Source organism: Piliocolobus tephrosceles, unplaced genomic scaffold (genome assembly GCF_002776525.5).
Source record: "Piliocolobus tephrosceles isolate RC106 unplaced genomic scaffold, ASM277652v3 unscaffolded_32986, whole genome shotgun sequence".
NCBI lineage: Eukaryota > Metazoa > Chordata > Mammalia > Primates > Cercopithecidae > Piliocolobus > Piliocolobus tephrosceles.
This window is the reverse complement of record NW_022316516.1, coordinates 1-13,225: the sequence shown is the minus strand read 5'-3', so window position 1 is coordinate 13,225 and position 13,225 is coordinate 1. Positions and strand designations below refer to the sequence as shown.

At 35.2% G+C, this 13,225-nt stretch overlaps 1 protein-coding gene across 1 annotated transcript; it reads left to right on the top strand.

The window, feature by feature from the left end:
* Positions 1-592: 592 nt before the first annotated feature.
* LOC113222660 (cytochrome P450 2C9-like) lies at positions 593-9,516 on the top strand (the record flags this gene model as incomplete). The annotated part of the gene is made up of 2 exons (XM_026452308.1): positions 593-734; positions 9,329-9,516. Coding segments are annotated over 2 exons (330 nt in total), but the record flags the coding sequence as incomplete, so codon positions are not given.
* Between the last annotated feature and the right edge of the window lie 3,709 nt (positions 9,517-13,225).

Below are 13,225 nucleotides of genomic sequence, written 5' to 3'. Positions count from 1 at the left end.
GTATCTAATGATATGGCCCTAATTTACTTGTTTTATTAATTTAGATTGCGGTTGTCTACAGGTAATAATGGCTTTAACACATAATGTCTTTACTTATCTCAAATACAGGGAATCTCAGTGGGGCATTCTAGGGATAATACAGCAGCCCCAAAGCAGTAGAGTCAAGGGCCTTCCATTTTCCCACTAAATTTAGTATACAGACCTTCATTTTCATGATTAAATCCCAAAAGGAGTCTACTCTACCTCCTACTTCACAAATTTGTGTTTTGGGTATGAAAGAGGAAATAGAAGAAGTGGACCTAGAGAACTTCTGCTTATATTTTTTGGCAAAAAACTATGCTGTGTGACTCAGCTAACTGCAAAGAGCCTGATCAATGGAATTTTTAAGGCAAGCATGGAACAAGGGGGTAGGAAATAAAACTTGGGCAAGTTGGTCTACAGCTTCTGCTACACCATACAGTATTTTTTTCTAGTAGTATGCTTTCCAATTTCTATGTTGGTAACTATATAACAATGTGAGTAATTTTGAATTCACTGTAAGCAAACATGCTGGTAAATAATTTGTCAGATAATTGCATTAAATCATTCCTAGGAAAAGCACAACCAACAGTCTGAATTTACTATTGAAAACTTGGAAAACACTGCAGTTGACTTGTTTGCAGCTGGGACAGAGACGACAAGCACAACCCTGAGATATGCTCTCCTTCTCCTGCTGAAGCACCCAGAGGTCACAGGTATGATCACAGATAATGAGTAAATTGATTTTCAGAAAAGATGTTGGGAAGGTGTTGCTAGTGTCCTCCTTCATGATTCTTCTAGAGGAGCTTCATTATTTAAATTTCTGTGCTTCCAGCTGTAATATGTTCCAAACTAATGGTGATTAAAATGGAATATATTGGCCTGGTATGGTGGCTCATCCCAGTAGTTTGGGAGGCTGAGGTGGGTGGATCACTTGAAGCCCGGAGTTCAAGACCATCCTGGCCAACATGGCCAAACCCCATCTCTAATAAAAATACAAAATTTAGCCAGGCATTGTGGCACACGGCTGTAATCCCAGCTGCTCAGGAGGCTGAGGCACCGTAATCGCTTGAACTCAGGTGATGGAGGCTGTAGTGAGTCAAGATTTTGCCACTGCACTACAGCCTGGGCAGCAGAGTGAGATTCTGTCTCAGAAAGAAAAAAACAGAAGAAGAAAATAAAAAAGGTCATCTTTGCACTGTAGAGGAAGATAACTGAGAGAAATGAAGACAGCATGGCAGTAGCAAAAGCAATAGAGCTCTGGTCCAGCATGTCTGGATTTCATAGACAACGATTTATGGCAGGAAGAGACAAGATAAATTGACCTGGGATTGCATGTTGGTTTTATTATAAGAAGGCCATTTTAAATAGCAAGTATATTCTTAAAGATAACTTTTCTCATTCTCAAAATTTCAGGTTTGAATGCTGGAGTAGGGAAACTGAAAACTCTCCTTATTGAAGGATAAATGGTAATCCTAGAAATGTAGTGAGTCTGCCTGAGTAAATTCCTAGTCCGAGAAGTATTCTAAAAAGTTAGATTCATAAGAAAGGTAATTCTGTTTACTAGAAGAGTTACCTAAAGAATGTTCCATTAGGCAGAATATGTACCTGAGACAATTTCCATGTAATTGGTGTTGGACAAAATAAGATTTTTTTTAAGGGAGTCAATAATTTTATCTTTTATGAACAACTTTACTTTAGAAATTTACTTTTAAGGACTTTTGGTTATGCTGCAGATAAGAAATATTCTTTTTTTCTCCTATGCCAGTATCCCCAATTGAAATGACAATAAGCCAATTACGAATAAGAATTAGGCCTTTTTTGGGAACAGTTACTAGCCTATTGAGTTCTAGATGTTTTTTTTCAACTTTTATTATAAATTAAAGGGTACAAATACAGGTTTGTTACGTAGGTAAGTTGTGTAACACTGAGACTTGGGGTCCCAGCTATTCCATCACACTGACAGTAAACATATTACCCAGCAGATGGTTCTTCAGCCCACATCCCTTCCCTCCTTCCCCCATCTAGTGATCCTCAGTGTCTATTGTTCCCATCTTTAAGTTCTTGTGTATTCAATGCTTACCTCTCACGTATAAGTGAGAACACGTGGTATTTGATTTTCTGTTCTTGTATTGGATTGCTTAGGATAATGGCCTCCAGCTTCATCTATCATCCTGCAAAAAACATAATTTTTGTTCTTTCTTATGATGGCATAACATTCCATTGTGTATGTATTAGTCTGTTCTCATGCTGCTAATAAAGACATACCTGAGACAGGGTAAAGGAAAGAGATTTAATGGACTTTCAATTCCACACAGCTGGAAAGGAATCACAATAAGTCTCTGACAGAGACTTATTCACTACCATGAAAACAGCATGGGAAAGTCCGGCCTCTGTGATTAAATTACCTCCCAATGAGTCCCTCCCATGACATGTGGGAATTATGGGAGCTAGAATTCAAGATGAGACTTGGGTGGGGACCCAGCCTAACCATATCAGTGTCTATTTACCACATTTTCCTTGTACAATCCAATGTTGATGAGCACATAAGTGGATTCCATTTCTTCACTATTGTGAAAAGCACTACAGTGAATATATTGAGGTGTGTGTCTTTTTGAAAGAATAAATATTTTGGGGGCATAAACTCTCTAGTGGGATTGCTGGGTCAACTGGTAGGTCTATTTTAAGTTCTTTCAGAAATATCCAAACTGGTTTCCACAGTGACTGAACGAGTTTGCATATCCACCAACAGTGTAAAAGTATTTCCATTTCTCTGCAACTTCACCAGCATCTGTTGTTTTTGGACTTTTTAATATTAATAGTTGCTATTCTGACTGGTGTGAGATGGTACCTCATTGTGATTTTGATTTGCATTTCTCTGATGATTAGTGATGTTGAGCATTTTTTCATATATTTGTTGGCTGCTTGTATGTCACATTTTGAGAGGTGCCTGTTCATGTCCTTTGCCCATTTTTAATTGATTTTTTGTTTAATGCTTGTTGATTTGTTTACTTTTTTATAGATTTTGTATATTAGACATTTAGGTCCTTTAATGTAGGAAGAGTACAGAAGATAGTCAAGAAGACTTTAACAAATTTCTAAAACACAGAGAGCATATAGAGGAATGATAAATCTGTACAGAGAGGATAAACCTGTAACCAAAAAGTCAGAAGAGAAAAATTTATCAAGGACGAAAAGTTAATCAGTGTCCCTTAAATCCCCCCAATTGGTATTTGGAAGTACCAAGGGTCAAAGATGGTGGAGAATGAGACTGAAAAAGGAGGCTCTCCCTGCCTACGTTTCCTCCACAACTCTTTTCATCAGGTAACTAATTTTCTCCCACATGGAAAGGAGGCTTATTCTCTAGAGAAACTGAGTTTAAGAAGCCCTGTACTCAGGGACACAGGGAAGTGCCAGAAAAGGCATGAGGTGTAGGCTTAAAAGGCAAATTTGGTACGGATCTGCTCCTTGAATTCAAAGATTCTTAGCTCTTTTATTCATCTTGCTTCCTAAAATTCGGTAGGTAGCTTTATCCCACAGAAAGGGAACTGATCTAGAGAAACGACATTTTTCTTTTGCCATCTTAACAGAAAATTATCTTCAATATCCAACAGAGTGAATGAAATGAAAACATATACTGCTAGACCCAGAGTTATGGAATTTCAGGCATGAGAATTAAATGGTAAATCACAAAAACTTTCAGAGCTATATCAGCTTATATTGAAAGAATTAGGATTCAGAATTCTCAAGAACTATTAATATTATCTTGTATATTAATAGAAATAGGGTGTTTTCAGACTTGCATATTTGCCAAAAATTTTACCTTCTATTTTCCCTTTCTCAGAAAAATGTTGGAGAATGCACTTCACTCAAATGCCTGAAACCTAGTTAGAGAATGTCCTGAGCTCCAGCAATCAGGAAACCTCACATAGGAGAATGAGAGTGTCAGGGAGGCTGCCTAGCACCAGACCTAGAAAACAACTACTTCAGAATGGACCTGGTGGATTATGCAGAAGTGAGAGGAGACAGCAAGAACAAGAGATGTGACAGATTTTATGGGAGTTTCCAATAACTAAAAAAGAGTTTCAAACATCTGCCTGAACATTTGTAAATAATTCCAACTTAGGAAACAGAAAATTTCAAATTGAAATAGAGACATGGTTAAGCCCAGGAAAGTACTAAAAAATATAATTTAATCATAGCTGTCTTACCAGAGAACCATATTTGTGTAGTCAGAATGATGTAAGCAATGAATACTGATATCATAAAAATTGTCATCTAAATATATTCTAGAATAAAGCATGTGAAAAAGTGAGTATGTCTATCATATGTGGGTGTGTTCAAATATGAGGTGAAGATGGAGATTAAAATTCTCATCTCTCATAATAAAAAATTATTAAATATAATCTACAAAAGGATAAGTAAGAAATAGAAACAGACTCTTTAAAAATGTGAATGTATGTTCAGAAGAAGCTGCTAGAATGTTCAAAATGGTGGATTTGGAAAGTGTGCAAATTGCACACTATTGCAATTTGCGACCCTTGCCACACACAGATGCACAAATACAGTCATGTATATGCATAAATCTGAGAGTATAATTTAATGTTTAAGCAACATATGTTATTTTGATATGATATTAATCCCTGTTTTTTTCAAGACAGTAATTTCATGACTAAATTATATGCTTACTTTATGTTTTCAAACATTTTATTATTTTTATTTGTATTATATATACTAATGTATAATTTATACACAGATTCATCTTTTATCTTCTTTAATTTTTATGGGTACATAGTAGGTATAAATATGTTTGGGGGTACATGAGATGTTTTGATACAGGCATGCAATGTGAAATAGGCATGTCATGGAAAATGTGGTATCTATCTCCTTACGCATTTATTCTTTGAGTTACAAACAATTCAGTTACACTCTTTAAGTTATTTTAAAGTGTACAATTTAATTATTATTGACTATAGTCACCCTATTGTGCTATCATAGAGTAGGTCTTATTCATCCGCACCTCCCCTCCCACCCGCCACTACCCTTTCGAGTCTCTGGTAACCATCCTTCTACACATTACGTCCATTCATTCAATTATTATATTTTTAGATTCCACAAATAAATGAGAACATGCTATGTTTGTCTTTCTGTACCTGGCTTATTTCACTTAAAGTAATGATCTCCAGTTCCCTTCATGTTGTTGCAAATGACTGAATCTCATTCTTTTTATGGCTGAATAGAACTACATTGTGTATAAGTACTACGTTTTCTTTCTCCATTTGTCTGTTGATGTATATTTAGGTTGTTTTGAAGTCTTAGATATTGTAAACAGTGCTGCAACCAACATAAGAGTGCAGATGTCTCTTCAATATACTTATTTCCTTTTATGGGGGTTATATACACAGCAGTAGGGTTGTTGGATCATATGGTTGTTTTATTTTTAGTTTTTTGAGGAACATTCAAACAGCTCTCCATAGTGGTCACACTAATTTACATTCCCACTAACATTGTATGAGGCTCCACTTATCTCCACATCCTCACTAGCATTTGTTATTGCTGTCTTTTGGATATAAACCATTTTAACTGGAGTGAGACGACATCTCATTGTAATTTTGATTTATATTTCTGTGAGTTTCAGTGGTGTTGACCACCTTTTTGTATGCCTGTTACCCATTTAAATGTCTTCTTTTGAGAAATATCTATTCAAATCTTTTGCTCACTTTTGGGTTGGATTATTAGATTTTTTTCTATAGAGTTGCTTGAGTTTCTTATATATTCTGGTTATTAATCTCTTGTCAGATGAATAGTTTGCAAATATTTTTCTCCATTCTGTGGGTTGTCTCTTCTCTTTGCTGATTGTATCTTTGGCTGTGCAGATGCTTTTTAACTTGATGTGATCCCATTTGTTCATGTTTGCTTTGAATGCCTGTGCTTGTGGGGTATTGCTCAAGAAATTTTTGCCTAGACCAATGTCCGGGAGATTTTCCCTAGGGGTTTCCTACAGTACTTTCACAGTTCAAGGTCTTAGATTTAAGTCTTTAATCCATTTTGAGTTAATTTTTGTTTATGGCAAGAGATATGAGTCCAGTTTCATTCTTCTGTGTAGGATATTAAATTTTCCCAGCACAATCTATTGAAGAGACTGTCTTTCCCCCAGTGTACATCCTTGGTACCTGTGTTAGTCTGTTCTCATGCTTCTGATAAAGCCAACACAAGACTGGGTAATTTATAAAGGAAAGAAGTTTAATGGACTCACAGTTCCACATGACTGAGGAGGCCTCACAATCATGGCAGAAGGTGAGTGAGGAGGAAAGTCACGTCTTACATGGCAACACACAGAGAGCTTTGCAGGGGAACTTCCATTTATAAAACCATGAGATGTTGTGAGATTTATTCACTACCATGAGAAAAGTATGGAAGAAACCACACCTATGATTCAATTATCCCCACCTGGCCTCACCCTTGACTTGTGGGGATTATTACAATTCAAGATGAGATTTGGGCTGGGAACACAGCCAAACCATATCAGCACCTTTGTCAAAAATGAGTTCACTCTAGGTATGTGAAATTGTTTGTGGATTCTCTATTCTGTTCCATTGGTCCATGTGTTTGTTTTTATGTCTGTACCATGCTGTTTTAGTTAGCATAGCTCTGTAGTATAATTTGAAGTGAGATAATGTGATTCTTCCAATTTTGTTCTTTTTGCTTAGGACAGTTTTGACTATTCTGGGTCTTTTGTGGGTCCATATAAATTTTAGGATTTATTTTTGCTATTTCTTTGAAGAATGCCATTGATATTTTGATAGGAATTTTATGGAAACTGTAGATTGTTTGGATAGTATGGGCACTTTAACAATGTTGATTTTTCCAATCCATGAACATGAAATATTTTTCTGTTTGTGTCCTCTTAAATTTCTTTCCTCAGTGTTTTATAGTTTTCATTATAGAGATCTTTCAGTTCTTTGGTTAAATTAATTCCTAGGTATTTAATTTTATGTATGGCTAGTGTAAATGGGATTACTTTTTAAATTTCTTTTTCTTTTTGTTCATAGTTGGCATATAACAACACTACTGATTTTTATGTTGATTTTGTATCCTTCAACTTTACTGAATTTGTTCATCAGTTCTAATAATTATCTTGTGGAAGCTTTAGGTTTTTTCCTAGTATAAGGTTATATCATCTGCACACAAGGATATTTTGACTTCTTCCTTTCCATTTTGGATAGCCTTTATATCTTTCTCTTGTCTGATTGCTCTTGCTAGGTCATCCAGTATTATGATGAGTAACAATGGTGACAGTGGGCATCCTTGTCGTGTTTCTGATCTGAGAGGAAAGACTTTCCATTTTCCCCATTCAGTATAGTATTAGTTGTGTGTCTCTCATACAGCTTTTTTATGTTGAGGTATGTTTCTTCTATCTCAAGTTATTTTTCATGAATTTGTATGAGGAAAGGATGTTAAATTTTATCAAATCCTTTTAAAGCATCAACTGAAATGATCATATGATTTTTATCCTTCATTCTTTTGATATGATGCATCACACTGCTTGATTTGCACATGTTGAACCATCCTTGCATCCCAGGGATAAATCCCACTTAGTCATTGTGAATGACCTTTTTATTGTATTTCTGAATTTGGTTTGCCCGCATTTTGTTGAAGATTTTTGCATTAGTGTTCATCAGGTGTATTGGCCTGTAGTTTTGTTTTCTTGATGTGTCTTAGTCTGATTTTGGTATCAGGGTAATACTGGCCTCATATAATGAGTTTGGAAGTCTTCTATTTGCCTTTATTTTTTGGAATAGTTTGAGTAGGATTGGTATTAGTTCTTTAAATGTTTGGTAAAAATCAGCAGTAAAGCTAGCCAGTCTTGGGATTTTCTCTACTGGGATACTTTTTATTTTTCGTTTGATCTTGGTACTGGTCATTGCATGTTTAGGTTTTGGATTTCTTCCTTCTTCATTTAAATTTTATTTGCTTCTGCTCTGATCTTTATTATTCCTTTTTTTCTACTAACTTTGGGTTTAATTTACTTTTGCTTTTCTAGTTCTTTAGGATGCATCATTAGATTGTTTACTTGTCAATTTTCTCCATTTTTGATTAAGCTTTTGTAGCTATAAACTTCCCTCTTAGTAGTGGTCTTGCTGTAGCCCCTAGGTTTTGGTATATTGTGTTTCCATTATTATTTGTTTCAAGAAAATTTTCAATTTCCTTTTTAATCTCTTCATGGGCCCACTGTTCATTTATGAGCATATTTTTAAATTTCCATTTATTTGTGTAGTTTCCAAATTTCCTCTTGTTATTGATTGCTGGTTTTATTACATTGTGGTCAGAGAAGATGCTTGATATTATTTCAGTTTCTTTGAACATTTTAAGACGTGTTTTGTGACCTAACATATGGTTAATTCTTGATAACAATCCATGTGCTGTGGAAAAGAATGTGTATTCTGTAGCAGTTGGAAAAATATTCTGCAAATATCTATTAGATCCGTTTGGTCTATAGTGCAGATGAAGTTCAATGTTTTCTTGTTGATTTTCTCTCTGGATGCCCTGTCCAATGCTGAAAGTGGGGTGTTGAAGTCTCCAGCTATTATTGTATTGTGGTCTATCTCTCTCTAGTTCTAATTATAGTTTATATATATATATGGGTGCTCCATTGTTGGTTGCATATATATTTAGAATTCTTCCATCTTCTTGCCGAGGTGACCACGTTATTATCAATAGTGATCTTTGTCTCTTCTTATAGTTTTTGTTTTGAAATCTGCTTTGTCTGTTTTAAATATAGTAACTCGTGCTCTTTTTTTCATTTCCATTGGCAGGTACTGTCTCATTCCATTCGTTTATTTTCAGCCTATGTGTGTCTTTATAAGTGAAGTGTGTTTCTTTTAGGTCACAGGTTAATAGGTCCTGTTTTTCCATCCAGTCAGTATGTCTTTTGATTGGAGATTTTAGTCCATTTACATTCAGTGTTGTTATTGACAAGTAAGGACTTACCCCTGCCCTTTTGTTATTTGTTTTCTGGTTGTTTTGTGGACATCTCTTCCTTCTTTCATTTCTTCTTGCCTTCCTTTATTGAAGATAATTTTCTCTGCTTACATGTGTACATATTTTTCTTAATGCCTACTTTATAGCAGTTACACATTTGTGCATCTGTAACAGTCCTCTCTTTAAGGTTGCATACACTTCCATCACTATAATTTAAATTTATAATGAAGTTTGGATACCTTCATCATGATTCATGTACCCCTGAATTGCTACAACAAATGTGCCATTTTTTCTCCTTTTCCATCTGTTTTTACTTGTGTCTTGTCAGCTAAAGTCCAGGAAGAGATTGCACGTGTGATTGGCAGGAATCGGAGCCCCTGCATGCAGGACAGGAGCCAAATGCCCTACACAGATGCCGTGGTGCACGAGGTCCAGAGATACATTGACCTCCTCCCCACCAGCCTGCCCCATGCAGTGACCTGTGACATTAAATTCAGAAACTATCTCATTCCCAAGGTAAGTTTGTTTCTCCTACACTACAACTCCATGTTTTTGAAGTCCCCAAATTCATATATCCTCTACCATCACCCCGTGAGAGAAGTGCATAACTCATATGTATGGCAGTTTAATTGGACTTTCTGTTGTTTCCAGCTTGGGACTACAAAGTCTTGTAACAGGTTCTCGTGTCTGGCAGTGTGTGTTTTCCAGATTTATTATCTTTCTTCAAGATTGGTTTGGCTACTCTTAGGTGCTTACATTCCAAATACATTTTAAAGGTATTAGTTTGTCAATTTCCCAAAACATTGGGCTGGAATTTCTGTCAGGGTGACATTAAATTTGTAAGTCAGTTTGGAAAGAACTGAATCTTGACACATTGAGTCTTTCTATTCCTCAATATAATTATGCTTCCAATTTATTTGGGGTTTCTTTTATTTTCCCAGGAATGTTGTGATTTTGTTGTCATGGCTTTCAAGTCTTTGGCTTTCCCTAGATAATTAATATTCTTGTTGTGGAACATAATTAGTTTTTATCATTCTGATGATGTTAATCTGTCAACTTTGCTAATTTTACTAATAACTGTTCATAATTTATATCTGGATTCATTGTAATTTCCGTGTACATTATATGTATCTGAGTTAATATTGTTTTATTTCTTATTTTCCATTTCTCATGGGCTTAATGTCTCTTTATTGCATTAATTATTGCATTGGCTAGAATTTCTAGAGAGTGTTGAATAGAATTGGTGTCAGTGTGGATCCTTGTTCCTCATTTCTAATCTGCAGGAAGCAGTGGAAGTTTTCCATTTCAATATTGAGAATGATGCTTGAAGTAGATTTTGGTAGTTTCTTTTTTATGAAATTAGAGAAGTTTGCTGTCATATATATATGTCATCATTGTGTATAAAATCTTATCAATCAATTCTGGGCATCTATTTATACAATTGTGTGTTAGTCCATTTCCATTGCTATAAAGGAATATCTTTGGCTGGGTAATTTATTAAAAAAAGAGTTTTATTTTGGCTCATGGTTCTGCAGGCTGTACAAGAGGCATAATGGGAGCAGGCATCTCCTCCTAATGAGGACTTCAGGTAGCTTTCAATCAAGGAAGAAGGTGAAGGGGAAGCAAGCGTGTCACATGGCAAGAGAGGGTGTAAGGGAAAAAGGGGTAGAAGTGACTTTAAACAACCAGCTTGTGTGTGAACTAACAGAATATGAACTCACTTATTATCACCGGAAGCGCTTTAAGCCACTGATGAAGAATTCATCCCCATGTCCTAAATACCTCCCACCAGACCCCACCTACAACATTGGGAATCACAATGAGATTTGAAGGGGACAAATATCCACTCCACATCAGATTATATATATTTGGCTTACATTCCTCACTAAATAGAAATAAGTATGCACATAAAGATGAACTGACCTTCTTCATATTGTTTAGGACTTCAGTGTTTACATTCACAAGAGATTTAGTTTATAATTTTCTTTCTCAGAATTTTCAAGATTTTTGATATTAAGATTATGCTAGCCTTATAAAACTAGGCGAGAAAAGTTTTCTAATGCGAGTCTGATTTTATTGCCGTTCCTTCTCCCCACTTTCCTTCTTGTGATAACTTAGTTGTATCTTTGAAATGCCTGGTAAATTTTGGTTAAATACCAGATGTTATATATAAGAAATTGTAGAATTGCAAAGGAGGTTTATATTCTTTAAAGAAAGATTCTTTCCTCTCCCATAGGTAGCCATAATGACTTAACACCTGTTGTCATGATTCAGAATTGGACATAATGCAAAGACAGTCAAAAATTGAGTGTCAGTGTTAGCTTAGCTCTCTGAGTTTCTCCTACCTCTGGAACCTTGAGACCAGTTTTTGTCTCGGTGGTTTTACAATGCCTTCTATCACATGGTTTCTGTATTTATCCAGACACTCCAGTTGCCATCTCGAACCTACTTTTTCCAATTAAAACCAATACTTATTATTAGTAAAATAAAAAAATATATAACTGAAAGTTGTATTTTCAAGGGGAAAAAGCAATGAGATTGGTAAGGTTGCAATTACTAATGTCATTTTTTGAAGAAGACAGAATTGATAATTTACTGAGAGATTATGGGGCTTACCCTAATGGTCACTGATTTAGTACAAGAGATAAGACTTCAATGCACTCTGTTTTCACAAACAGAGGAGGTAACGAGAGAAGATTTTTGTTTCTCAAAATTAGGGTCTGAGGGTAATAGTAATGAAACTTACTTCTTCTGCTATAACTAATTAAATGAGAAATATACTGAAGAATCAGGCAGGAGTTGCCAATCTCCCCAGTTCACTGAATCAGCTTTGGTGACCTGCTGGAGGGGAACGTTGCATCTGATGAGCTTCTTCATTCACCCCCATGCAGGGCAGCTCATGCTGAGAAGCCAGAGCCCAAGGGAATCACCCATTGAATCCCTTCTTTATGGAATAGCCCAGTACAGAAAAATGCAACACTGTGTGGCCAATTCTACCCTCTTTACAAATCAGATACATGTGTTCTTCTGCTACAGGCTGGATCCATTTATCTAGCTGGAGATAATAGTCTGAGACAGGAGTTGGCAAACTTTCTGTAATGGGCCAGATAGTAAATATTTTAGACTTTTCCAGCCATGTGGTTTCTGTTGCAATTTTTGACATCTGCTATTGTAGCATGAAAGCAGTCATAAACAATCTGCAAATGAATGAGGATTGATATGTTTCAATTTTTATAGAAACAAATGTAAAATTCCCATAAAATGTTTGTTTCAAAAATATTATTTCTTATTCGCATTTGTTCAATGTAAATACTTTTAGCTCACATACTATACAAAAACAGGTGGCAGGATGGACTTGTGCAGGGAGTATTTTTTATTCATGCCTAATATAAGAAATTCCTGTCCAGCAGAATTTTCTGCAAAGATGTGCGATTGATTTGTGCTTTTGTGTCCTATTTAAATAATATTTGTCAGCACAAGATTCCAAAGACTGGCTTTTAACTTTCCCAGAATTTTTTCGTTTTAGCTCTTATATTTAGATCAATGACATCTTTCAAATTAATTTTTATTCAAAATATGAAGTAATAGTAGTCATGTTTCAATGTCTATAAATTTCTACTTATTCGAGTAACATTTGTATAAATAAATCTGCCTTGGCATCTTAATAACATTTTAATATAGTACTTGTTTAGAAACATTCAAGGGAATATTTTTAAAAAACAAAATTATAGACTATTTATGTAGAAATTTAGGGGGTAGAATTTTTCCTCACCTTTGTATTATAAAATATTTTAAAATAAATAACATTATACACACATATGTGTATGTACATATGGCAGTGTGTATATATATCTACTTTGATATCTGTCCATCCAGCTATTTATGCCTCAATACTTGAGTATGTATAGCACAATAACAATGGCTTTCTCCTACATAATAATAATAGCATTCATACTGTGGAGTTATTAATACAATAATATTATTTACTGTGCAGCTTATATTTAAAATTTCCCAATTTTTAAAGAATATTTTAATCACTTTTTTCTTTCAATTCACTCTCCAGTCAAGAAGCAGGCACATAATTTCGGTATCCTGATATTTTCATCTCCTGTAATCAAGAAGAGTCCATTTCCTCTGTTTCCTTTCAGTATGTTGACCTCTGTGAAGAGCTGAAGTCATTAGTCATTTAAATTTTCCTGGGGCTCATTTTGTATGATTGTTTTCT